At 42.2% G+C, this 27,460-nt stretch overlaps 1 protein-coding gene across 2 annotated transcripts in view; it reads left to right on the top strand.

Moving 5' to 3' along the window:
• NETO1 (neuropilin and tolloid like 1) overlaps nucleotides 1-25,323 on the top strand; it is a 291,913-nt gene extending 266,590 nt beyond the window's left edge. For both annotated transcript variants that reach the window (XM_033929810.1, XM_033929812.1), the window contains 4 exons: nucleotides 997-1,110; nucleotides 11,829-12,387; nucleotides 15,646-15,720; nucleotides 24,776-25,323. In XM_033929810.1, coding sequence (XP_033785701.1) covers nucleotides 997-1,110; nucleotides 11,829-12,387; nucleotides 15,646-15,706 — 734 coding nt within the window. In that variant the 3' untranslated portion in view covers nucleotides 15,707-15,720; nucleotides 24,776-25,323. The remainder of the gene's footprint in view (nucleotides 1-996; nucleotides 1,111-11,828; nucleotides 12,388-15,645; nucleotides 15,721-24,775) is intronic.
• The last annotated feature ends 2,137 nt before the right edge of the window (nucleotides 25,324-27,460 follow it).

Raw genomic sequence — 27,460 nt, 5'->3', positions numbered from 1 at the left:
ATGTAAATACTGGCTCACAGCTAATGGTAGTTGAGCGCATATATGACCCTATTCTATAACATTGCACCTAATTTCCGGAAAATGCCCCTGCCATGGCCACACCTTCTTTTGAGTTGCATGCTACAAAATTTAGGCATGCATTTTATAGAATAGGATGCAGAGCAGAACCACACGTTGGCTGACAGTTAACACCAGTTATTGATTGTGAACAGCTCATTAACTAATTGGGGTTTTTTTTGGCATGGATCTGGGTAGCCTACGTAGAATCAATGGATTAGTAACTCATTTTGGGTGCAATGCAAAAGGACACATTGTGGTAGCGTCTTTGCGAAAATCTAGCCCAAGGTGCTTTGCTCCTACAGTTTACACGCTTTTGGCATGACACTCATCTAAAAGTAGACCAATCTATCTCTCATGTGTCTCCTTTCCTGCTTTCACAACGTACATTGCCTTTGATTGATCCCATGAAGCTTATCGAACATCGAGAACACTGTTCTTGTCTGAGGGCATGAGCTACATGCACTGAGGGGAAATCAGTCAGTATTTTAAAATTTTAACACTTTAAGTACATTTTAACAATGATTAATAGCAATTTTAATCTCTAAGAGGTCGGGTTCCCCCCCCCCTCCTAATTAGCACCTGCAAAGCTACATGTGTTGAATAATACTGACAATACCTAGTTCACGGCCATCCTGGTAGTTCCATTCCGCTGCCAGCTTCTATGCCTGGGGCAATTCTACTTTGCCTCCAGCTACCAGATCTTTTATATAAAGGTGTTTTCAAATTTATTCATTAAGGATCTTTCCATTCAATGTGACTGGGATTTTCTATGAAAAATTCAAAGTGTGTGTGAATGAAGCAAATCCTCTTGAAAGGTCTCTCTACACAGAAAATTCAGTGCTGCAGTCAAATAGTTATCCAGGATCTGGTGTCTAATGTAAGAGACTTTTCGACCAGCATTATTATCATGCATATCTTTCTTTTTTTCATTTTTAGCTCCCTGTGAGGCCAGCACATTCTTCTGCCATAGTAACATGTGTATAAATAATACGTTGGTCTGTAATGGAGTACAGAACTGTGTGTATCCTTGGGATGAAAATCACTGCAAAGGTAATGTTTTTTTTCTTTGTTGGCATGATTGAGGGACATAGAGAATAATGCTAGAAATGGAAAGGAGACAGGATCTGTGATCCAGCTGGAGGTGAAAAAGGAGAAAGGAGGTGATGCCATGTTGATTTTCAACTATTAAAAGGAAAGAGGACTATCCCCCTCTTCTACTAAACCGCGCTAGTGGTTTTAGCATGGGGAGCCGCGTTGAAGGCCCGTGCTGCTCCCGACAAATAATAGGAGCTAGTGCGGTTTAGTAGAAGAGGCTCTATATTTATGTTTATTCAGTCACTTGATATACTGCTAATTCCAATGCACAGACGGGTCGATGCTCAAAACTCCAGGGCCATACAAAACAACACCAGGAAATACTAGAACAGCACAGCAAAATAACTTCCTAATACTCAACACTAATGGCATGCAAATTATATGCATGCTGTTAGCATTGATCATTGGAAAGTTAAGAGGGAAGAATTTATTTATTTATTCAATTTTCTATACTGTTCTCCCTGGGGAGCTTAGAAGGATTTACATTAATTTATTCAGGTATGCAAACATTTTGTCCATCGGTCCCAGCAGGCTCACAGTCTATCTAATGTACCTGGAGCAATGGGAGAATTAAGTGATTTGCCCAGGGTTACAAGGGCAGCATGGATTTAAATCCACAATTAGGGAATGACACGGTGGATGTTACCCGTGGCTAGCCGCGGGTAATCTGCCAAAATGGGGGAGAGAAAATAAATGGTCGCTGCGGGTACAGGGAGAAGGCCATTCACCACTCCGTGGAGCGGTGAATGGCCTTGTCTCCGCAGTGAAGGGAGGGAACGTACGCGGTCACCGACCATGCTTCCTCCCTCCATACTGATAGCTTCCGCAGCCGCTGCCCAAACATCTCTCTCCCTCCATCCCATCTGATCACTGCCGCCTGATCGCTGCCGCCGTCTGAGCATCTCTCTCCCTGCTCCTTACCTTCGCGGCAGGCAATTTCTCTAAAAGTGCTTCCTACCAGCAACCGGAAGTTGCATCAGAGATGACCTTTCTTGCAGTCACACGCAATTTCAACGCTCCGGCTCTTGGTAGGAAGCACTTTTAGAGAAATTGCCTGCTGTGAAGTTAAGGAGCAGGGAGGGAGAAAGGGAGGAAAGGTGGGGTGGAGAAGAACACGCTGAAGGGAATTGGGGAAAGTGGGCTAGAGAGGAACAGACGCTGAAAGGAACTGGGTAAGGTGGGGTGGGGAGGAACAGATGCTGAAGGAAACTGGGGAAGGAGAGGTGGGGAGGAACAGACGCTGAAGGGAAGTGGGGAAGAGAGAGATTCCACCCTAGGGGGCAGCAGAGGGAAGAAGAAGGGTGGCAGACCAATTGGGGTGGGGGTGGAGGGAAAGATGGAAGGGAGAGGCACAGTAATAGAGCATATAGAAGAGACAGAGAAGGCAGACAGTGGATGGAAGGAAATGAATGAGGAGAAGATGAGGAAAGCAGAAACCAGACAACAAAGGTAGAAAAAAAAATTATATTTATATATACCATATATATATATATTTTTTTTTTTTTTTTTTTTGCTTTAGGATAAAGTAGTATATTAGTGGTGTTGATAAAAATGTATAAACAAAGCCCTGCCAGTTGAACATCTCGTTCTCTAGTTCAGCAGCCAGAACTTTGATTTATAAGGAAGGAATAAGCTAAAATTGCAGTACTGAGGCTTGTATGGATGCTGCAGGGACAGTGGTCGTGGGGCTGGGGACGGGGTGGGGACAATGGTTGCGGGGATGGGGCGGTGACTGGGACGGTGGTCGCGGGGACGAGGCAGTGACGGGGACGGGACAATGACGGGGACAAATTTTTTCCCCGTGTCATTCTCTACCCACAACCTCAGGGTGCTGAGGCTTTAGCTTTAACCACTGCACCACACTCTCCCCTATCACAATGTGCACAAAAGTTATGCAGTAAGCTCAGCTCTTCTGTGCATTTGCCAGACAACCCCAAAAGTGGAGCACACATTGTCACCTGTTTTCTGTGCCTTTAAATAAAAGTTTTCCTTTTTAAAAAAAAAAAAAACTTGGAAGGCTTACTGTTTATGAGTTGAGAAACAGGTTTGCTCTGATTTGCAATCATTCGTCTCACTGCCACTGCCAGAGTTTAGGATCTTGCAAGGGTTTCCTTCTGTTTCTAAATTAAATAAGAACAGGCTGATTTTACAGGCAGAATCATGGGAAATCCTCTCTTCAAATACCTCAAAGCCTGCTCTGAATTGGCATTAGAATTCAGCGGTAAGGACGGCTTTGTTTTCTACACTGATTTCTGAGCATTGGGAGGGAATAAGAAATGAAATAATCAGAATCGGTTTGACTACATATGCATATTATGTGTGCTAATCTTTGGCACACATATAGAGGGCCATTTTCGATAGGATGTCTAAGTCCGACTTTGAGCATCAACCGCAAGATGTCCAACTGTTGTTGTTTTTTAAATGACTCATCTAGACATCTTGGCCCTTAAGACATCTATGTTTTTCAGCCTTTTTCAAAAATCAAAATGCCCAAATGCAAAATGTTCAAAACAAGCCCATTTGGATGTGGGAGGGACAGGCATTTTATTGGATTGGTCACAAAGATGTGCCAATAGAACAATGGGCACCTTAGGGGTTACTGCTATGAACCTCATTTAAAGGTACCAGGTACATATGTCACCATAACAACCCTTATAGTGTATGGTGAACCCTTCAAAACGTCCCCAAAACCTACTATACCCATTTGTCTATCACCCCAATGACAGTATAATAGGGATTGGGTGGGTCTGGGTGGACTCACACTTTATGCCATAAATATAGTGGGTAGCATGGGATATGGGCCAAGATCTCCCTCTCTAGGGTTAACTACACTGCCCACCAGGCTACTCCAAACACCTGCTTGCTGCTCTACTAAGATGCCCCATCACATCTTCAGCTGTCATAGAGACTGGTATGTACTGTTTCTCTTACATCTTTGGGGGGTGGGAGGGATCAGTGATCACTGGGAGAGTGTGTGGGGGAGGGCATGCTTTCATCCCTTCAGTGGTCATCTGATCAGTTTGAAAACCTTTTTGGCCCTTAGACACTTTAAAAACAGGTCTACCTCTGGACGTCTACAGTAAATGGTGTCCTAGATGACTTGGGAATGTTTAGTTATCCCTGCAAGATGGCTAAGTGTTAAGACCACCCAAATGACACACAAACCACACTTGTAATATGCACTCTTAACATTTAGATGTCCTGGAGGGTAAATGACCTGCAAAATATCTAAAAACATAGGGGTCTTTTTATCAAGCCGCGCTAGCAGGGTTAGCGCGTCGGACATTTCATCACGCGCTAACCCCCGAGGCTGGCTAAAAAACTAACGTCTTCTCAATGCAGGCATTAGCGGCTAGCGCGGCAGGTGGTTTAATGCGCGGTATTCCGTGGGTTAAACCCCTACCGCAGCTTGATAAAAGGACCCCATAGTTTCAAAAATCAGCCCTTGGACGTTTGTGCTGGTTTGGGATGTCTTTATATTTTGAAAATGAGCCCCATAATCTGCACCAGAGCCTTCTGAGCACTCTGTGTCAACAACGCCAGCACTAGTCTGATGCTAATCTCCTTTAGTGCTGGCGTTTGATTTTGTTCCTCATAATCATTCATGACATAAGGATCCTCAGAAGCAGTTCCACACATAGGCAAACTATCATCTATGGTGATTTCCACGTCACAAAGGTCAAGCTAAACCCCTAACCAAGATTTCTTGAAGAGCCATGTTTTCAGATTTTTGCAAAACAGAGCATACATAGTAGTAATATGAATTTCTATGGGTAGTAAGTTCCAAACGTTTGCAGTTATATGAATTGCAGTGAATCGTCTTATATTTTACACCTTTCAGAGATGGGAAAGATAATATCAAATGATCTGAGTTATGATGTTCAACAGATCTGCCTAGAAGTTCAGTAAATCTAGGGAAACTGCCAAGAGTCTCTCCATACAGGACTGTAAATGTTAAACAGCATAATTTGATTTCAATCTACTTGGAGCCAATGTAACTCCATAAACCATGGTGTAATGTGATGAAATCTTGATTTATAAAATATGTCTTGCACCCTGTGTGAGTAGTGGGGACCTGTCCATCCGCTGCTTCCTTCTGTGCAGCCTGTGCCAGCCTGAGAGCTCATGGCAGCCTGCTAGAATCCAGAACTAGCCTGAGAGTTCTGCAGTGGTCCAAACGCACCCTGCCAGCCTGTCCCAAGGCCCGTGTCAGGAGCGTGGGAGAGAGTGAAAGAGTGCTGGGCCCGGAGTTGGAGGGGAATCTCAATCCATCCTCCTTTTTCTGGAGCCATATGGTAACCCTATTTAACTGATTTATTGGCATTTGATTTTGAGCATCAGCCTAAGCGTTTGGGTAGAGGGCATGGACTTAAAAACTCAGAAGGGGTTTGGGGAGGACCTGAGACAAGTAGACAGCAGAGGCAAACATCTGAAGATGTGCTACAAAGTTGGATAAGGAGCCAATAAGGATACAATAGGAAAAGGAGGAAAATAGAATGTCCAGGGATTGAGCTAAAGAGGAGAGAAACAGAGGACTACTGAAGACAAAGTGAGGGGAAATAAGAAGAGTGATGATAATGAAGGGGAAACCAATGTGAATAATCAGAGAAGAGAAGTAGAGCGTATGATTAAGAAAAGAGCTAAAAACAGCACAGGAAAGGATATATTAGGCAATCCGATGGATAATCAATAAGGAGCTAAGAGAGGACTGGGTATCGGCAGAAAGGGAAAGGGCAGACCATGGATCAGTCAAAGGGTAAGTGGAAGTCCAGTTAGGGTTTGTGGAAAAGAAAGCAAAACATTAACTGTACCTACTCTGGAATTGTGGAATACATCATATTTACCCAGAATCAAATATGTTTCACTGTATATGGTTAAGCTGCTGTGCTTTTAAAGTCATCCCTAAAAGCTAAAATATTCTTTAAAGTAAAACACTGACAGAGCTTAAAGAGGAATAGGCTTCTTACACTGTCACTGTGCAGGAAACTGTTGTTCCTGGTCTGTTTATTTTTTGAAAAGGAAATAGGAAATAGACCCCCCCCCACACACACACACACAGACCTCCTTTTACAAAACCGTACCACAGATTTTAACACCATCCGCGGCAGTAACAGCTCTGACGGTTATAGAAATCCTATGAGCATTGAAGCTGTTACCGCCATGGCCAGCACTAAAAATCATGCTACAGTTTTGTGAAAGGGGGGGATATTTTTCCTTTCATGAGAGAAATTGTGGAAGTGGACTCAATCAAAACAAACATTTTATTAGTATGTATTTTATTGTCTATGTAATATTATTTAATTATGATCTTTTGGAAATAGTTTATTAGCATTTTTCATAGTTTATATGTTCTATTTATTACTTTTTCATTGTGACTGTATATTAATTTATGTTCTTTAACTTTTTTTTTTTTTTTTATTTTTTTTTTTACAGTATTGTTATGCCCCTGAAGCAGCCCATTCAGGATGAACACAGTTGTGTTGGGCATGTTTTTAACTTTACTGCTAATCAAATATTTCTCTGGTTTTGACTGAGTCCACTTTCACAGTTTTTCTCCTGCTGGATCTAGCTGACCATCTGCTAGTTTGCTTTTTGGAACGTTTCCTTGTATGCTCACAGCAGAGATGTGCAGAAGGCAAACATTTTTGGTTGGTTTGGGCTGTTTTGCCAATATTGTTACATTTTTCAGTTTGTTTCACATGTTCATGTATAAAAAATATCGTGCCGTAGAACATTTTAAATTTTAATGTATGCTAATTGACTTTACACATTGGTTTGTAGGTAAATAGGTTTTGAGTTAGTATGCACTAAGGAGGTAATTCTATAAAAGGCTGCTAAAGTTAGGTGCTAGCATGATGCACGCAAAGCAGGAATTCTGCAATTAAACCTCCCCTCTGAATAAAAAACCTAAAACTGGTCTATAAGACATTTGGAGCATTGAGACAAAGCAGCAAATTTCTGCTATTCAACAGCCACAGATTTGGACTTGGAGGATGAGATGTACAGCATCAGCATCTATGAGACAGACTTGGTTTTTTCTATTGTATAGAATTTTCTGGACCCCTTGATACTTAAATTTTGGAGATCTATATGGGGTCAAATTACTATGATCCTGGAAGTTCTATTATCATTGACGTATGATGTTGTGTTGTTTGGAACATTATTAATGCCCAAAAGTCCAATCAATGCAAATTAGAATAGGCTGCTTCTCATCAAGACAGGAGTTGCTATGCAGCTGATCGTGAAAAACTGGAAAAATTGGGAAAATATAAATTATAGTTTTGGGTGGGAAACTTAATGCCAAATTTATATAAATTCGTTAAAGTTGGGACACTATAATAAATTCAAAGCAATTTGGGATCCATTAACAAATTTTATATGAAATGAACATACGTATTTTCCTTTGATTTCTGTTATGTACATCCAGGAAGGGTGGGTGGGAGGATGCGGGAGGGGGGTGTTATATATTTATTATATCATTTGATTGTATTGAGTGCCGATTATTGTAATATTTGTTTGTTAATCTGTTGCATTTAATGTTGGCTTTTGAAAATGAATAAAGGTTTAAAAAAAAAAAAATCAACCCTCCCCCCACCTTTTTTTTAAATTTTAGCACTGGCCGCGTTGATAACAGCTCTGATGCTCATAGGAATTCTATGTTATAGTAGTCACATAAATGGCTATGCAATGACTGGGAATCACATGTAACAATATTAGTATAATTTCACTTCCAGTCTTCTTTATATGAAAATATATCTTACCACACCATGAGGAACTCAAGGATGGTAAAGATCCTCAGAGGGTCAAACTACCCAAATGGTTCACGTGAAACAAATCACTGAACCCGATCTTCATAGGATCATAGGTATATTTTTAGTTGCTTTTTGATTTTCAACATTTCTTTTTAACACCTTTTTTTTTCAATATTTCTTTTAAATAATTCGTGGAGGCGCTCCCTTAGAATTATTGAGTTAAGTACCTTACTAAAACAGGTTACAAGCCAACATTCAGAGAAGTTGCATTGGACACTACATTTGGCGATGCAATACTGTACTATACAATACAATCACAAAAGGGCAAGGCTGGGCAGTACAGTAACTTGAGGACCTTGATAGGGAATTTCTGGAGGGGCACTACAGAAGATTGAACCAGGGGGTCGCCAGCTGGTGGTTGTTGGTGGAGAGAGATCAGAGGGAACTGTTTGCGGTTGAACCTTTAGTTGAAGAGAAAGGCCTTCGCTGCTCTTCGGAAGGTCATCAATGAGTTCTGTGATCTGATTTGAGGGGGGAGTTGGTTCCAAAGCAATGGGATGAAGTGGCTGTAGGATCATTTGCAGGCGGTTTTCATCAGGAGAGATCTTCCTGGGAGGATGCACGGTCGTCTCTCCGCTTTAGAGTGGAAGGGGCGGGTAGGGGCATATAGATGTAGCTTGGAGTTTATATAGGCTGGGGTGGTGGCATGGAACCTTTTATGCTCTATTACCAGTGCCTTGAATGTGCAGCGTTTGTTGATCGGTAGCCAGTGTTCTGTGCGAAAGGCTGGGGAGATGAGGATCATGATAGTTTAGGTTGTATAGGAGGCGGATCGCTGTATTTTGGACTAGCTGGAGGTGCTTGAGTTCCTTTTTGGCTACTCCATCTTTGCCAGTGTGAGCAACTTTTCCAGCCTGCTGCTCAGGCTGGGCCTGGCTCCTCTTTGAAATCACTTCCTGGTCACAGGACCATGCAGTGACATCAGAGGGAGAGCCAACACCGCTGGCAAAGATTTAAAGAGGTACGTGGGTAAGGGAGGGTACAAATGTGGTGTGTGGGAGGCAGGGAAGGAGTGAGGGCATGGAAGGAGCTGGGGGGTGCAGAAGAATCAGAGAGGGGCACCACCGCCACGGGCACCTCCTACCCTCGCTATGCCACTGTGTGGAGCCATGAAACTTACACGTTATTCTATACTTTTCTTGACACTTTGTTTCATTTCATATCATTCAAATGAAGTGTCAAGAAAAGTGTGAAATATCGTGTAAGTTTCATGGCTCAACATTATTCTGTTCTTGGTTGGGCTGAGAACTTTTCAGCAGCCCCATGTAAGTGCTTTCATTAAAAAAAAGACTCTCAGAACCAGCCCTGTTAGTGCACAAATGCCCACATACAAATTTACACTTACTTGAAAAAAGATGTAAATATGTTCAAGTACTCTGTGCATGTACCAAATATTTTGTGAAACACACGTGAATGTCACAACTCTGCCTGTTCTCCACCCAAACTACTGTCTGGAGATGCCTGTTTTACATGCGGAAATGGCTTTTACACACAAATACATTTTATGAAATTATCCTCAGACGGAGGTCCTGACTGCTATACGAGGGTGGTTTGAAAAGTCTGGCAATAAAGCAAGTTAAACATCGTAGTCTCCATTGAGGGCTATACACTTAGGGCTCCTGTTACTAAAGTGCGCTAGCGTTTTTAGCGCACGCCCAAGATTAGTGTGCGCTATAGCACGCGCTAGCCAAAAAATTACCGCGTGCTTAAAAGGAGGCAATAGCGGCTATCGCGCCTTTGTAAAAGAAGCCCTTAGTCCAGTTTTTTCATTATATTTATTTATATACTAGTCTTTAAGTCTGTTATATTAACGGGTGCTAGAATAGATTTGCGTATCTGCCTTTCTTTCTGTCTCTCTCTCCTTGGCTGCTGTATGTCTGCCTGTCTTTGTTTTGGAATCTGTCTCTTTTAATCTGTCTCTGTAGCCCCTGTCTTTTTTTTCTGTTTGTCTCTCTCTCCTTGTCCAAATTTTTTTTTTCTTTAAATCTGTCTCTTTAAACCCCTGTTCTTCTATGTGGTTTTTTGACTGTCACCTGTCTATCTCTTTGGCTGCTGTCTGTATTTCTTACTTTTGGTCTCTCTGTCTGTGTTTGTTTTGGTGTTTGTCTCTTTGGCTGCTGTATGTGGATTTTTTTTTTTTTTTTCTGTTTCTCTCTCTCCTTTTGTCACCTACAATTTTTTGTGTAATAATGGAAGTTTCACAGAGTAAGTTGTTTGAATTATTTCCCCTCCATTTCCCTCCCCCCTTACTACTTCCCTGTACAGCAGCAGCATTTCCTCTACCCCCCCTTTCCCTTCCCGCAGTCCCGACAAGCCTGCGACTCCAGCAGTGTCTGCAGCACTCTACACACGCTGCTTTGGATCTTCTACTGCCCTGATTTGCTCTGCTGCGTCTCTGATGATGTCATCAGGGATGTGCCAGAGTAAATCAGGGCAGTAGAAGGCCCTGAAGCAGCGTGTGTACAGTGCTGCAGGCTGCTGGAGTTGGCAGGTTTGGAGTCGGGACGGCGGGAAGGGCCTAAGGGAGCCGGTCGGATCGCGGGAAGGAAGGAGAAACTGATTAGTCTGTACTGACGACTCTCTGCTGTGCTGGACCTGGATGAGCCTGAAGCCGCGAGTGTGGGGCCGTTTCTGCAGGCGTGAAGTGGAGAGGTGGAGAGCAGGGTGGCTTGTCTGGTGCGCATGCGCACTCCCACCGCCACAGCCCAACAGAACAGGGATCAGGGAAGCACGCGGTGAGAGTGGTTTGAAGGATGGTTTGAAAAAAAGCAAGTTAAATAACATAGTCTCCATCGAGGGCTATACATATAACCCAGCGAATTTCCAGGTTTTTTTTGTAAGCTATTTTTCCTACAATATAAAAAACCTGGAAACTCGCTGGGCTATATGTATAGTCCTATCCCCCTCTTCTATTAAACTGCTCTAGCAGTTTTTAGCGCAGAGAGCCACGCTGAATGGCCTGCGCTGCTCCTGACGCTGATAGGAACTCTATGAGCTTCGGGAGCAGCGCGGGCCATTCAGCGCGGCTCCCCATGCTAGAAAACTGCTAGCACACTTTAATAGAAGAGGCCCCATGTTGTTTAACTTGCTTTTTACCTAACTTTTCAAACCATCCTCGTATATAAATCAATGTAATGATGTGATCCAATAATTACTGACAATTGTTAATTTTGCAGTTATCTACTATAAAGCTCTCTACAGACCATCCAGATGAGCATGACAAAGTGGTGGAAGAGTATTTTCCAGAAAGGGCACAGAAATTTAGGTCACTTGTTTCAGAAAATAGCCATGCTAGTGTTGATAGCAATATAGAAATAATTAGTAGTAGTAATAGTAGTATTTAGATTACTGAAATGCTTTGTAACTAGACATTGAAAAGGAGTTGTAATTTGTATGAATGAAAGTACCTTGTAAACCTATGTAACCAAAATAGTGGAGATAACCCCCCCCCCCTTCTTTTTACAAACCATAACACGGTTTTTAGCGCCAACCATGGCAGTAACAGCTCCGATGTTCGTAGAATTCTTATGAGCATCAGAGCTGTTCCCACTGCAGCCAGCGCTAAAATCCATGCTACGGTTTTGTAAAAAGGGGGGTGGGGGAAAGTGAGGAAGATAACAAGGAGTGATCATTTTACAAGCAGTTAAACTGTATGGCAGATAGCAGGGATATATCTCTAACAGTGTGGAGAGGAAAAATTGGGCAGTGGATGAACTGATTAGGCTTTTCTCCCATCATCTATTGTTGCTCTATATGTTTCAATGATAAAAATCAACAGTTGTTTTGATATATTGAAAAACATCCTGACCAAGCATTTTCAGAACTTGACATAATGAACTTTTTGTTTCCTCTATCACGCAGAAAAAAGAAAAACTAACCTTTTGGACCAGCTTACCAATACCAGTGGAACCATAATTGGGGTCACTTCTTGCATTGTTGTCATCCTCATTATTATCTCTGTTATAGTGCAGATCAAGCAGCCTCGTAAAAAATTCATCCAAAGGAAAAGCGACTTTGATCAAACAATGTTCCAGGAGGTGTTTGAGCCACCTCACTATGAGTTATGCACTCTTAGAGGGACGGGGGCTGTTGCTGACTTTGTCGACATTGCAGATGACTTTGAAAATTACCATAAACTGCGGAGATCATCGTCAAAATGCATTCATGACCATCACTGTGGATCACAACTCTCTAGCACTAAAGGCAGCCGTAGTAACCTCAGCACAAGAGATGCTTCTGTTTTGACAGATATACAACCCCAGTTTATTAAGCCCATCATCCAGCCCCTGAACAAAAGGAATATCCTTGTCATGAAGCATAGCTACTCACAAGATGCTGCAGATGTGTGCGACATTGACGAAATCGAAGAAGTTCCTACTACAAGTCACAGGCTGTCCAGAAATGATAAAGCTGTCCAGCGGTCAGTATCAATAAATTTTTGATAGACCTTGTAAAATCTTCATTGCTTGCAAATACTCTCTTCTTCCATTTGGTTTTCTTTCATTGTGGGGGTTTATTTCTTCTCCATTTTTTATCTTAGCAACACATACACCCCACACACTAGTAAAGCAGATAACAAAAGAAAAAAAAACAAAAAAACCCAAAGATGCAACTTTTATAACCAAACTAAAGATAAATTAAATTGAAGACTTTTGAAGAATTCAGTGCATGTAACTTCTTCCCTTTTTTTTTTTTTTACTAAGATAAAGCTTAAAGCGTGAATTATAGAAAAGACTGTATTACTTATCTAATGTGCTTCAAGAAAAACAATGGTCAAGTGGAATGAAATAAAGTATTTCCCCATATTTTCAAATTTTATTCATTGTAAGATGAGAAATAATTATTTCAAAACATTAAATATGAGGTTGTTTATAGTTTTAGGATCACTGTTTGTCCTGCTAAATGATATAAAATAATTTGGGCTGCAGGAAGATAAAAAATTTTTTAATTGTGCTGTGCATTAGTGATTAATTGTGATTAATTGCAATTACTACTACTATTTAACATATGCAGCACTGTACAACATATTTAAGAGATGGTCCATGTTCAGTAGAGCTGACAGTCTAAATTAACAGACAACAGGACAAGTAGGGGGTTAGGGAATTTCTCAGTATCCTTAGGATGAGAGAGTTGTGAGTTAAATGCATTCTTGAAGAGGTTTTGAATAGTTCCAGGGATGGAGCTTGACGTACTGACTCAGGCAGTTTGTTCCAGGTATAAGGTGCAGCAAGAGAGAAAGGGTGCAATCTGGAGTTGGCAGCAGAAGAGAAAGGTACAGATAAGAAAAATTTGCCTGATGAATGGAGTTCCCAGGGAGAAGTGTAGGGAGAGACAAGAGAGGGGAGATATTGAGGAGCTAAACATAGTAACATAGTAGATGACGGTAGATAAAGACCCGAATGGTCCATCCAGTCTGCCCAACCTGATTCAACCCAAATTTTTTTTTAATTTTTTTAAATTTTTCTTCTTAGCTACTTCTGGGCAAGAATCCAAAGCTCCACCCGGTACCGTGCTTGGGTTCCAACTGCCAAAATCTCTGTTAAGACTTACTCCAACCCATCTACACCCTCCCAGCCATTGAAGCCCTCCCCTGCCCATCCTCCACCAAACGGCCATACACAGACACAGACTGTGCAAGTCTGCCCAGTAACTGGCCTAGTTCAATATTTAATATTATTTTCTGATTCTAAATCTTCTGTGTTCATCCCACGCTTCTTTAAATGAATTGAGTGAATACACTCAATAAGAGGAGTTTGAACTGTATACTGAAGTAGATGGGGAGTCAGTGATGTGAGCATATTGACTCTGATGGAATATAAATTGTGCATCAGCATTCTGAACAGATTGAAGAGGAGAAAGATGGTTACGTGGGAGGCCAGTGAGATGCAGGTTGTAATAGTCTAAGCGAGAGGTGATGAGGGAGTGGATAAGGGTTTTGGTAGTATGCTCAGAGAGAAAAGGCCAGATTTTGATGATCTTATAGAGAAGTGACAGGTTTTTGCCCCTTCAAAGCGGCAACTTTCTCCCTCCTTGTCCCCGAGTCCAGTGATTAACAGATTGCATGGTCTCCTGCTCCTTTGTTAGGACCTGCTGCTTCTCCAGGTCTGAAAGTGGTTCAGGTGTCAGCATCTGTGTGTTCGCGCTGCCGCTGGCTCTGTCTGACCCAGAGACAGAAAGTTACATCCAAACTTGATGTAACTTCCTGTTTCAGTGTCGGGCAGAGCCAGCGGCAGCATGCACCTGCTGACACTGACACCACAACCATTTTCAGACCAGAGAAGCAGCAAGTCCCAACACAGGAGCAGGAGACCAGGTAATTGTGATCATTTTTTAAATTAATGGTAAAAATTTAGCGCATTAATCACATTAATAATGTGCTAAATCTGCAGCCCTAAAAATAATACTTTGGGAAATAGAAGTCAATTGACGGGATAATGAAGAAGAAAGGAGCCTGTACTTGTGGTCTTCATCTGTTATCCAATTCTACATAGAAAACTGTAGCTTAGATGGTTCTGTCTATTAAAGCAAACATTGAGGACAGACTTAAAAAAAAAAAAAAAAATAGACATCTTTTTATTTTAGTATTTATAGATTACTTATAGCCTAAGTGGTTTACAGTCAGGTACTCATTTATTTATTTATTGAATTTTCTATACTGTTCTCCCAAGAGAGCTCAGAACGGTTTACATGAATTTATTCAGGTACTCAAGCATTTGGGCTTACAGCCTGAGACAATGGGGGGAGGGGGGAGATTAAGTGACTTGCCTGGGGTCATAAGGAGCAGTGTGGGTTTGAGCCCACAACCTCAGGGTGCTGAGGCTGCAGCTTTAACCCTTTCAGGACCAAGGGACATATTTGTCCCATAACTTTAAAATCCTATAAATTTTGATTGGGATAGTCTACAGTTCTAAATTTGATATGTACGGATTCCATATGATACTACCTTTATGTAAACAAACTGGTTCCGACATTCATTCATTAGCGTCGTTGCTAGATTGACGAGAAGATTCACTTGCCACACTGTCCATAAGCCAGAAGTGTGATTTTTTAAAATAAAAATAATGATATTTCACAAAAAAAATCAATTTTTTGGCATCTGCAAGCCCTTTTTACCATAAAAATGTCGTCAAAACCACAAAAATTGGCCTACGATCCTTATGGTCCTGAAAGGGTTAACCACTGTGCCACACTCACCCTATCTGTCCTGGTGGGCTCACAATCTGACTAATTTACCTGATGTGTATTGCTTCCATAATACTTGTAAATAAAACTGTATTTGATCAACCAATCATTTGACAATCTTAGGGGTTCTTTTACTAAGGCACACTAATCGATTTAGCGTGCGCTAAATGCTAAGGTATCCATTATATTCTATGGGCGCCTTAGCATTTAGCATGCGCTAAATTGGTTAGCACACCTTAGTAAAAGGACCCCTTGTGGTCTTGCTATGTGAACTAGTGCTTTCTATTACTGCATGCAATATTTTATGTGGTTGGGTATCTGTGTGCATGCACTATGTGCATTCTTTCTACATTGAATTGTTCTGATCTCTCAAACAAAATCTCTTCACTTATGAGATGTTCCTTGCATGCCACAGTACATCTTTTAAATTATTTTCAGGTGTATTTATAGATGTATAAAAATGACTGTATTGAATGAAATAGCCATAACGTTTCAGGTTCTGCCTCATTGGGTCTCTAAGCAAACCTGAGTCTGAATACAACACGACTAGGGTCTAAGAGAAAAACGCAAGGTAAGCAAAGATACATATCATCAGGTAATGCCTTTTATTCAGTATTGTTATCTGCATGAACATGTATATTTAGGGGCTCATTTACTATCAACATCGGTGCTTTTTATTTTTAGAGATCTGAAAATCCTATGACCACAGTCATTTCCCTTCATGTATGCTTCTGTTCTAAGCAGGAACTTAGAGGCCCTTATACTACAAAATGGTGTTTCATAAGAACATAAGAGTGGGAAGGGGTAAAACGCGGACCTTACGGACCTCGTGGATCTAAAACCGCATGTCCTTAAAAATCCGAGGTCCGTGCCACTTTTGAGGTCCCTGCCACTTTTAGTCTGGCTCTGACAGAGCTCTATGACAATGTAACTTTGACGGATCCTAGCATAGGGAGGGAAAAGCATTAGGATCCGTCAGAGTTAAATTGTCATAGAGCTCTGTCAGAGCCAGAGACTAAAAGTGGCACGGACCTCAAAAGTGGCGTGGACCTCGGATTTTTAAGGATGTGACGTGCAGTTCAGATCGGTGAGGTCCGCGAGGGAGCCGGGGGCCTGAGCTGAGCTGCAGGGAAAGCGAAGGCGGACTTGTCAATGCACGGACCTTGGATTTTTAAGAACGTGTGGTTTTAGATCCGCGAGGTCCATAAGGTCCGTGTTTTACCCCTTCCCCATAAGAGCTGACATACTGGGACAAACCAAAGATCCATCATAATAATAATAACTTTATTTTTCTATACCGCCACAATCTTACGACCCAATATCTTGTTTTCAGACGTGGCCAAGATCCCAAAAGAGTAAAATAGATTTTATGCTTCTTATCCTAGAAATAAGCTATGGATTTTTCTCAAATCCATCTTAATAATGACTGATAGACTTTTAGGAAAGTATCTAAATCTGTTTTAAACCCTGCTAAGCTAACTATTTTCACTACAATCTCGGGCAACAAATTCCAGAGTTCAATTACACATTGAGTGAAGAAATATTTTCTCCAGTTTGTTTTAAATGTACTAATTAATACTTTCATTGCATGCCCCCCAGTCCAAGTATTTTTGGAAAGCGTAAACAAGTGATTCACATCTACCTATTCCATTCTACTCAATATGTTATAGACCAGGGGTGTCACACTCAATCACATTAAGGGGCCCGAAATCTAAAACACAGGCTAAGTCACGGGCCAGAACCCACCCAATCTCAGCCCCAGACCCCACCCCCATAATAATACTAATCATAACACCATTTTTTCATTCATTTTTTTCATATATACACAATATAATCTAAATAACACATAATAGTTAACCACAAAATTAAGCTACACAAAGCACACTGTATGCTTCTCAACATTCATTCCTACCAGAACACAGATAACCTCTATGCAAATACGGGACCAAAAACTAAAAGTACTAATACACTTCTCCCTCCATATTCGCGATTTTCAGGGTGAACCAGTGATTTTCAGGGTGAAAGTTTTGAAACTTCGATTTTGTAGGAGAAAGCATGGAAGCAGAGTGAATGTTGGTAAATGTTAAACTTTTTTTTACAGTACAGCAAAAGGAAAGAATCTTTAATCATGATGTTATTTTGGAGGGTGGAGTCAGCCGCCGAAAAATCGCAAATATGTGAAACAGCGAGTGCCGAAACCGCGAATATGGAGGGAGAAGTGTATATAAAAAAGAAACCCTAAGATTCAAGACTTTGCATGCAGTACAACCTCCAGAGAAAAAGAAACAAATGTATTTCTTCCTCAGCAGTGCAAAAAATAGACAGCAGATTAAAATTCTCAAAATAGACAAATTCAAACACTAAATTGAAAATAAAATCATTCCCCTACCTTTGTTGTCTCCCTCTCTCCATGCTGTGCCTCCCTCCGGCGGTTGTCTTACCTTCTGGCTGGCTCCAACCTGGCCATTTTATGTGGCCCGTGGTCCCATGCCCCCTGGTGTTTTCTTGTGGCTGGCTCCCTCCTCCTCACAGCCGCAGTGTGCATGAAGCCGCGTGTAGTGGATCCTCGTGTGTCTTGCACCTGAACCGGAAGCCTTCTCTCTGATGTCACAAAGTCAGAGGGAATGCTTCTGGTGAGCCGCTGCACGCGGCTTAGTGCACACTGCGGCTGTGAGGAGGAGGGAGCCAGCCACAAGATAACACAGGGGGCGTCGGACCGTGGGCCACATAAAATGACCAGGCGGGCTGGATTTACCCCACAGGCCTTGAGTTTGACACCTTTGTTTTATAAACCTATGTCATATCTCCCCTGATCCTCAGGTCAAACGATAGTTCTGTAATCTAATACAGAGTTTCTTAACTTCTTCAAACCTAAGTCTAACAAATATCAACCGACTACCCCTGCCCAAGTTCCGGCCCAGACCTGCCCAGGCTCTGCCCCTGGTCCCACCGCCATCGGGAGGGAGGGTGCGAGGGTGTGGGGCAGTTGGACCCACGATAGGGAGGGAGGGGGGATGCTGGACTCATGAAGGGGGGGGCTGCTGTTGCACCCACGAAGGGGGGGGGGGTTGCTTGGGCTGCTGGACATGAATCGCTTGGAGCTGAAGGGAAGGGAGACAGTTGCTGGGCCCATGTGGTGGGTTGAGTGGAGCTGGAACATAAGAATTGCCTCTGCTGGGTCAGACCAATGGTCCATCGTGCCCAGCAGTCTGCTCACGCGGCGGCCCTTAGATCAAAGACCAGTGCTCTAAATGAGTCCAACATCACCTGCATACGTTCCGATTCAGCAGGAACTTGTCTAACTTTGTCTTGAATCCCTGGAGAGTGTTTTCCCCTACAACAGACTCCGGAAGAGCATTCCAGTTTTCCACCACTCAATCGGTGAAGAAGAACTTCCTTACATTTGTACGGAATCTATCCCCCTTCAACCTTAGAGAGTGCCCTCTTGTTCTCCCTACCCTGGAGAGGGTGAACAACCTGTCTTTATCTACTGTCTATTCCCTCTTATCAAGGGAGAAGAGGCCCAGTTTCTCCAATCTCTCACTGTACGGCAACTCTCCAGCCCCTTAACCATTTTAATCGCTCTTCTCTGAACCATTTCGAATAGTACCGTGTCCTTCATGTACGGTGACCAGTGCTGGACGCAGTACTCCAGGTGAGGGCACACCATGGCCCAGTACAACGACATGAAAACCTTCTCTGATCTGTTCGTGATCCCTTCTTTATCATTCTTAGCATTTTGTTCACCCTTTTCACCACATTGCGCGGACGGCTTCATCAACTTGTCGACCAGTAATTCCAAGTCTCTTTCCTGGGGGGTTTCTCCATGTACTGCCCTGGACATCCTGTATTCGTGTATGAGATTTTTGTTACTGACATGCATCACCTTACACTTATCCATGTTGAACCTCATTTGCCATGTCACTGCCCATTTCTCGAGCGTGGTTATGTCACGTTGCAGATTTTTGCAATCCACCTGCATCTTTACTACTCTGAATAAATTCGTATCATCTGCAAATTTAATCCCCTCACTCGTTGTATTAATCTCCAGATCATTTATAAATATGTCAAAGAACACGGGCCTAAGCACTGAGCCCTGCGGTACCCCACTGGTGACACTCCTCCAGTCCAAGTATTGTCCATTTACCTACACTCTCTGTGTCCTATCCACCAGCCAGTTTTTAATCCACGTATTTCACCCTCGATTCCATGGCTCGCAATTTTCCGAAGTAGTCGTTCATGTGGAACCTTGTCGAATGCCTTCTGAAAATCCAGATATACAATGTCGACTGGGTCACCCTTGTCTATTTGCTTGTTTACTCCCTTGAAGAAATGCAGCAAGTTCGTCAAGCAAGATCTTCCTTTGCTGAAGCTGTGCTGCTGGTCCTCATCAGATCGTGTCCGTCAAGGTGATCAATGATGCGGTTCTTTATCAGTGCCTCTACAATCTTTCCCAGTACCAAGGTCAGACTCACCAGTCTGTAGTTTCCCCAGATCTCCCCTCGAACCTTTTTTGAAGATCGACATAACATTCGCCACCTTCCAGTCTTCCGGAATCTTTCCAGATTTGATAGACAGATTGGCTATTAGTTGAAGCTGTTCAGTTATAGTCCCTTTCAGTTCCTTGATGACCCTCGGATGGATGCCATCCGGTCCCGGGGATTTATCGCTCTTAAGCCTATCAATCTGCCTGCATACCTCTTCTAGACTGACCATCTTCATTTCCCTTCTTTGTTTTCAGGGTATATATAGCCTGTTGGGTAAATACAGATGCAAAAAAAGGGTTCAGTTTGTTGGCAATGGCTTTGTCCTCCTTTAGCACTCCCTTTATTCTATGGTCATCCAATGGTCCCACCGCTTCCTTAGTGGGTTGTTTCCCCTTAACATATCAAAATAATGTTGTGAAGTTGGCTATATTTTCCTCGTAGTCTCTATTGGCCTCTTTTACCGCCTTATGGCACCTGCATTGATGCTGTTTGTGCTTTTTCCACTTATCGTCCATTTTTGGCATTTTCCATTCCTTAAATGAAGTCTTCTTGTCTCTGATCTCTTCCTTCACCGCTACAGTGAGCCACGCGGGTTCTTTGTTCTTTTTTCTCTTAGATCCCTTGTTGATACGCATAAACCAGAACTTGGACGTCTTACTAGTCAAAACTTACTAGTCCAAATGGGCATTTTCAAAACAGACTTTCTAGACGTCTTCCTGGTTGTTTTGTCTCCAGTGCGTCCAAATCTTAAGGGGGCTTGTTTTGGGCAGGCTTAGAACGTGGACACTTGTCAAGCATAATAAAACCTTTAACAAAAAGTTCTGGGGTTTTTTTAGACATTTGGAGATAGACCTGTTTTAAAAGTGCATAAATGCCAAAAAGGTGCCCAAACTGACCAGATGACCACTGGAGGGTTTAAGGAATGATCCCCTCCCATTTAGTCCCACAGTGATCACTGACACCCTCCCACCACCCAAAGATGTGGTGGAAAAAACCCCCACCAGTATTTTCCAGCCTGTTTGATTGATTCACATGGCTCACCTCGGAGGGGGTGCTGTCATTTTAATTTATTTCATTAGAGCTTGCAAATTGGAAGGGAAGAGAGAGGTGCCAAACCTACACCTGGGCAGTGAAGGGAGGGGATAGAGGTGTTGGACCCTGCAAGGAGGAAGAAAGAGAAGGAAAGGGAAAGAGAAAAGCTGAACCAAGCGGATGTGCATAGCAGAGGTAGGGAGGAAAGAGAGAGTGTGAGACACACATTGGTGTAAGGGAGTAAGAGAGGGGAGAATATAGACAGGGAGATATACAAAAAGAGAGGAGATGGTAGGCAAAGATGGGAGCATAGGAACAGGGACAAAAAGGAGAATGCTGCATCTGCATGGGGGTGGTATATGGACACAGAGGGGTAATGCTAGATATGGGAGGGTATAAGGACACAGAGAGAAGATGGCTAGACATGGGGGAGAATAAGAATGCAGAAGGAAGATGCTGGACAAGAGGGGCATAGGGATATAGAGGAGTGATACTGTACACAGGAGGAGGGGATCATAGATTGGTGAAATGATGAAGTCAGGGAGATGGGCACAGGGGAAATACTAGAAAGGGAAGTAAAGGAGAAGAGAAGAGAGATGCATCCTGAACATGGGGGGAAAACATGCAGAGAGATGGAAAAGGAATGGTGAGCATGGAGAAAGAAGACACGTCAAATGGTCAGGAGACCCTGGCAAGTGAGTTAAGAATAGACAGACAGAAATAGAAACCAGATTCTGAGACCAATGTGATGTGAGGAATAAAATGACCAGACAAAAAAAAAGTAGAAAGAAAATTTATTTTCTATTTTGTGATTAGGATATATCAGATTTGAAATATGTATCCTGCTAGAGCTGGTGTTAGACATAATTGGGGATTGCAAAGCCCAGGCTGTGCTTCTTTAGCTTTCAACTGGCTTAGGGCTCTCTCTGACCAGGAGGTAGTTACCCTAGTTACACTCCCCTGCCTGTTAGATTTTTCTATGTAGCATTCTGTAGTAATTTAACTTCCGTTTTCTTGATAGTGGAGGGGAGGGGACAGGGGTTTTGTTGATCCTTGCTATGTATTATTTGTGATTTATAAAATTACAATTGTACATTATATTTTTTCTTTGTATATTTTAATTTAAAAAAAAATTCAGACAGCTTGTGGGAATGGGGCGGGGACAGGGACCAAACTTGTGGGGATGATATGAGGACGAGACCCGAGCTTGAGGGGTGGGGATGGGGATGAGCTCGCGGGGACAGCGACAAATTTTTCCCCCGTGTCATTCCCTATTTGAAATCCATTAAAGTCTTATATATAAGACTTAGCTCAATTAATCAGCTTTCATGCGTTCACTCAGGGGGGCTCCTGTTCAATAACAGCCTCTGTAAGGAATATAACAATCTATCAATTCCTCCCTATTTTCTAGGTTAACATTAAAAAAACTTACTTTGTCATGTCTTTGTTAAATCCGCACAACCGTAATCAAGCCTTCACTCTTTACAAGACAAGATGACGGTAGCATTGTATAGGTCTTAATTAATACATCTAAAACTAACCAACCCCCTCCCCCCCACACCAAATAAATCTTATGGATTGTGCACCTAAATTTATGCTCATAAATTTAGATTAAGACCATTATCGCTAATAATTGCATGTTAAAAAGCCAATTATCTGCGCTAATTGGCTTGTTATTCAATTAAATTGCACAAGCAAATTGGGCCTGTGTCCAAATTTATAGAATTTGGAGGGAAGAATCAGTGAGAGCATTAGGATTTGAACTGCTAAGCTGATCCTCCATTTCCAGGAATAAACATTTCCATGAAGCTCATGCCACAGGGCGCCCACATTTCTGTGTTTTTATGTCAACTGTTTGTTCAGGTACCATCAAATATTAATCTAGCATCTGCCTCTGAATTGCCCGTTGACTTGCTAATTTAACTTAGAAGGATAAATTCATCCCAGACTAAGGGCTTCTTTTACAAAGCCCCGCTAGCGGTTTTAACGCGCGCACCAGATTAGTGCACGCTATAGCGCGCGCTAGCCGGAAATCTACCGCCTGCTCCAAAGGAGGCGGTAGCGGCTAACGCGTGTAGTAATTTAGCGTGCGCTATTCCACGCGTTAAGGCCCTAGCGCAGCTTTGTAAAAGGAGCCCTAAATTGCTCATTCTGGCAATGTGCAGGAATATCCAATGCTAGCTTAGGTGATAAGATAATAAATGAGCCTCATATTCAGTTTGTGTTTGGGTATTTTTGATAACAAACCTCTTTTTTTATATATCACTCTAAATAACTCATGTGACATTATTGTATAATTACCAAGCCCACATAAACATGATTGAAAATAACCATCATTTTACACATCACTTAACCCGAATGTTTGTCATGATATTATTAAACTGATGTATCTGTTGATATGCTTTTTCATTTTCTTTACAGAACCTAAGGCAGTATACAATATATTATGTTTTGGATGGGAATCTTTGTGATTGCTCCTCCAAACGCATATTATAACGTAATTTTCTGCTTCTACAAATCATTACAAAGAAGTTTTTTTAAAAGTTGTTTTAGTTTAAACCTTTTAAAAAATTGTGTGGGGGTATTTTTTTGGTATGGATCGTTATAGGCCTATTTAGATGACCAGTTGCAAAGCTTTAGTACCATATCACATTTTACTGCAGCTTACCCCCTCCTTTGCTAACGCGTAGCATGGGTTTTAGCGCCGGTTGCGGCGGGAACTGCTCCGACACTTATAGAATTCTTATGAGCATCAGAGCAGTTACCGCCTCTGCTGGTGCTAAAACCTGCACTACACATTAGTAAAAGCGGGGTTAGTTTACCATAGAAATCACTAACTTGTAGAAGTTCAGTGTCATAGGTTAGTAAGTAGTGCAACTTAGATGAATCTTGCCAGCTGTATTATTGTGTTCCTTAGGCATATCAGATCACCAACATGCAGCCCAGTGCTTCCAGGACCCTTCTTAAAGGGGACAGTGCCATAGAGACCCCATCCCTCCAGTCAAGATTCCCCAACTCCTGGACCTCAAGGCAAGCCCCCATCCCCTGAACCCGTCAAGACCTTCACTCCCAGACTCAAGAAAATGCCCCCATGCCAGACTCCAAGACAATCATCCCACCCCTCTAAAATTCAAGATAGGCATCCCAACCAATGAAAACTCCCCAGGGACTTTCTGGGTTTTACTTCCATTGCTTTCAATGAAAGTAAAACTCAGACGTGTCAATCTGTCAGTGGCATGTGGTCAGGGGTTTCACCTCACCCCCTAAAGGCCCTAAGGGTACTGCTCTGAATTTTATTGGTTGAGCAGGCAACAGGCAGATGCTGCTCAGCCAATCAAATTCAGATCAGTCTTGTCAGGTTCTTCAGTGGGGTTTCGGAGAATCTCCAGCCCAAGAGCTCTGCCTTTTTGTTTGTTTGTTTGTTTGTTTACCTTTTTTATGCAGTTTGACTGGTTGAACAGACTGCCTACTCAACAAATCAAACTGCATCAAGCAAAAAGTAAACAAACAAACAAAAAAAGTAGGGCTGTATAGCTGAATCCCCTGAAAGCCCTCACCACCCACAATTGCAATCCATCCTCCTTTTTCTGGAGCCATATGGTAACCCTAGTTATGGTGAAAAAAATATATATACAAGTAACACAAGCTATAGGGTTTTAATGTGTTGCATTTGCTAGTTAGCATGTACTATTGCCATAATGCATCTTAATAAGAAGATCTATTATTTGGTAACCAGTCGCACCAGGTTTCTGAGCTACATCATATTCTGTATCTCATTTTTATTTCTGATTTTAAGATATTACTGGAACAATTTTGCTTATTTGCAATGACATGAGTTTTATGATTATTCTGATTTGTTACTTCTTTTTTTTTTTTTTTATCTTTTTAGGAAAACATGATTTAATAGTCTCTCTTCTTTTCAGAGAGGAACTGTTTTAAGAGACATATTCCAGAGAGAAATACTCTGCTTTTTGCAAAAAAAAAAAAAAAAAAAAAGTTCAGTAGAACAAAACTTATGTATTAATGACAATAAATAAAACATGAAAGCGAAAAGAAAATATGTGGACATATTTCTAAACTCATCCCACTGCCTTTCTTCACACTTAGGAATTACAGACATTTTATCCTCAACAAGATGTCTCCCCTTCTTCCCAGGGACATGTTTCTTTGGTAGTTTGGCTGCTGGCCACCAAGTGCTCCTTAGTTTTTAAATACATTTTGAGACTTACTGGAAACTTGAAGATGAACTGAGTTCCCGACTGCAACAACCACCCCAGCTTTATTTTATTATCCATTGATTTTTTCAGTTTTCTGTGTCCTTCTCTGTCTCTGTGATATGTTTATATATATTGTGCAACGTGTAAAAGGGAAAAACAACCACTTGACAGGTTGAGTCTGTTAAATGTACATTGTTTTCATTATAGACAGACTGCTTAGGGGAAAACACATTGCTCAGTTACTTGGAATGTGCATCAATGAAATTTGGAAACACCAGCTTGAGGTTTTTACAGACTTGTATTGTGGAAGCAGCTTTTCTCAAATCATTATTTAAAGCAACAAACTGGATTGAGTCATGGTGCTACAGGACAATTGGGAAAGCTAACTTTTTTCTTTTTTTCTTTCCCGTTTGATATTTTTTTTTAATGATGGAAGACGTCCACTTTCAGGAATAATGTATGGAAACCATGTATTTAGCTAAATATAAAGTCTTCTGTGTTAGCTTCTGAAGCTTTCTGGAGGAGAATATAACAAAGCTGATGCCTGGAGAAAGAGATTAAACATGTATGTTACTGCAGACTTGAGTAGGCAAAAACTTTGATTTGCTTAGACTCTGGGAGGAGGGGTAATTCTGTTTGGGTCACCTAAATTAAGCACCTAAATTGTGTGCACTAAGGCCCTGATTATAGAAAGGATGCATAAGGTTAGACACTTAGGGCTAGATTCACTAAGCAAACCGATTGTGTACTGATCGGTTTGTGACCCGATTTTACTCCGGCCCGATTCACATACCTCTCTTCCGATCCGATTCCGATCTGCGCATGCAAATGAGGGGAATGGCATGCAAAGTAGGCAGGGGCGCGATTCGCAAAACAAATTTTGCGATCCGACTGGGCTGGCCGATCAACCCAAGAAGCGACTGCTGGGGACCAGTCGCAAATGTCCTTTCTGACTCTCCAGCTTCATTGCCGCCCTGCTCTCTGCCCTGCTGTCTGCACACCATGCTCTCTGCTGCCCTGATTCTCTCCTGCCTGCTGCCCTGCTCTCCCCCGAATCGCGGCCCTGCTCTCCCCCGAATCTCTCCAACGAGCCCGTGGTTTTTAACCCGCAGTGTTTTGAAAAAGTCACGGCTCAGACGGGTCTTAGACGCATGCTCAGACCATCTACAGATGGTCTGCGTATGCGTTGGGATCGCCCCCATTAGAATATTACTGCTTTCTGAATCCATCGGACCTGCCCGGATCGGACACGGATCGGTCACAATCGGGCAGGTTAGTGAATCTAGCCCATAGATCGGTGCGCTTAGCTGATATAGAAGTCTAACTTCTCCCCCCTTCCCCTTTTACTAAGCTGCGAGAGAGGGTTCTACCATAGCCCAGGGTGCTAAATGCTCCAGCACTGCTCTAACACTCATAGGAATTTTATGAGCATTTAGCTGTGGTAGAAACCTTTATTGCAGCTTAATAAAAGAGAGCCGTAATTATTTAATAAGCCGTAATCATTGCCATTAATTGAAAATTGCAATTAAAAAAACAAAACAATTATATTGCAATTAATTAGATGCTAACGCACCTAACTTGGTATTGTCGATAATTGTCAATTAATAATTAGTAACTGGCACTAATTAGAACTTGCATGCACAACTTTCTGAGCGTATTCTATAAATTCTAGTGTATGAATCTCAAAAGCGTGCAAGGCCAGAGGAGGAGCATGGGCAGGTCATGGGCATTCCTAAAAGTTAGGCACACTGATATAGAATATGCCCGATCTGCGCACAACTTAGGTGCAGTTATTTTGGCCTGGTTTTCATTGGCCTAAATGGGTGCATCTAAATGTTAGTCGTGTACGTGTGCCAAATGTGATTCTATAAACTGTGCATAGCTTTGGAGGCATTTTACTGAATCACACTAAACACCGTCCCTGCCCACGAACATGCCCCTCTCGCAGTTGCCTGCTATAGAATTTAGGCACTAGCATTATAGAATGTCGCCTGAGAGCAGTTATGCGTACAACTCCAAATTACAGCCAATTAATGACAACTCCAGGAGTTGCCAATTGGTGCCAATTCACATCTAATTAGGCAAATAATTTATGCACCTAAATACTACTGTTCCATAATCTATAATGTATGTGAGATTATAGAATGAGGGGGTATAAGCACTGTTCTCTCTAAGCTGAGGGGGAGTCTTCTAACTACATTGCTACAATTGGGGGACTGTGCTTTCATTCGCTAGGGGCAGGCACTCTTCGCTGAAGTCCTGCAGAGCTTGCCTGTCCCTCATTATTGAAAACGCAATGGTGAAACAGTTCCCCTCACCAACAGGACTCTAGGTGGAGAACTTCTGCCCAGCTGAACGAGAACAGTGGGTATGAGGAAAATGTTATAACAGTGCGCCTAGTTTAAAGAGGCCAAGGAGGTATCAACTTAGGCACTATTTTATAAAGGCTCGTAGAGGTGTTTTGCTGAAGTGTGCAAATTTTTGGATTTAGTGCACGTTAACGGCAAATGTTAACACGCACTAAGTGCGAAGACTGTGTGGTAATTTGGGGGGGAGGGTATACCCAGCATGTCCT

The sequence above is a fragment of the Geotrypetes seraphini genome, chromosome 2, assembly GCF_902459505.1.
Source record: "Geotrypetes seraphini chromosome 2, aGeoSer1.1, whole genome shotgun sequence".
Classification (NCBI taxonomy): Eukaryota; Metazoa; Chordata; class Amphibia; order Gymnophiona; family Dermophiidae; genus Geotrypetes; species Geotrypetes seraphini.
The sequence above is the reverse complement of the archived record's forward strand: the minus strand, read 5'-3'. Positions and strand labels throughout refer to the sequence as shown.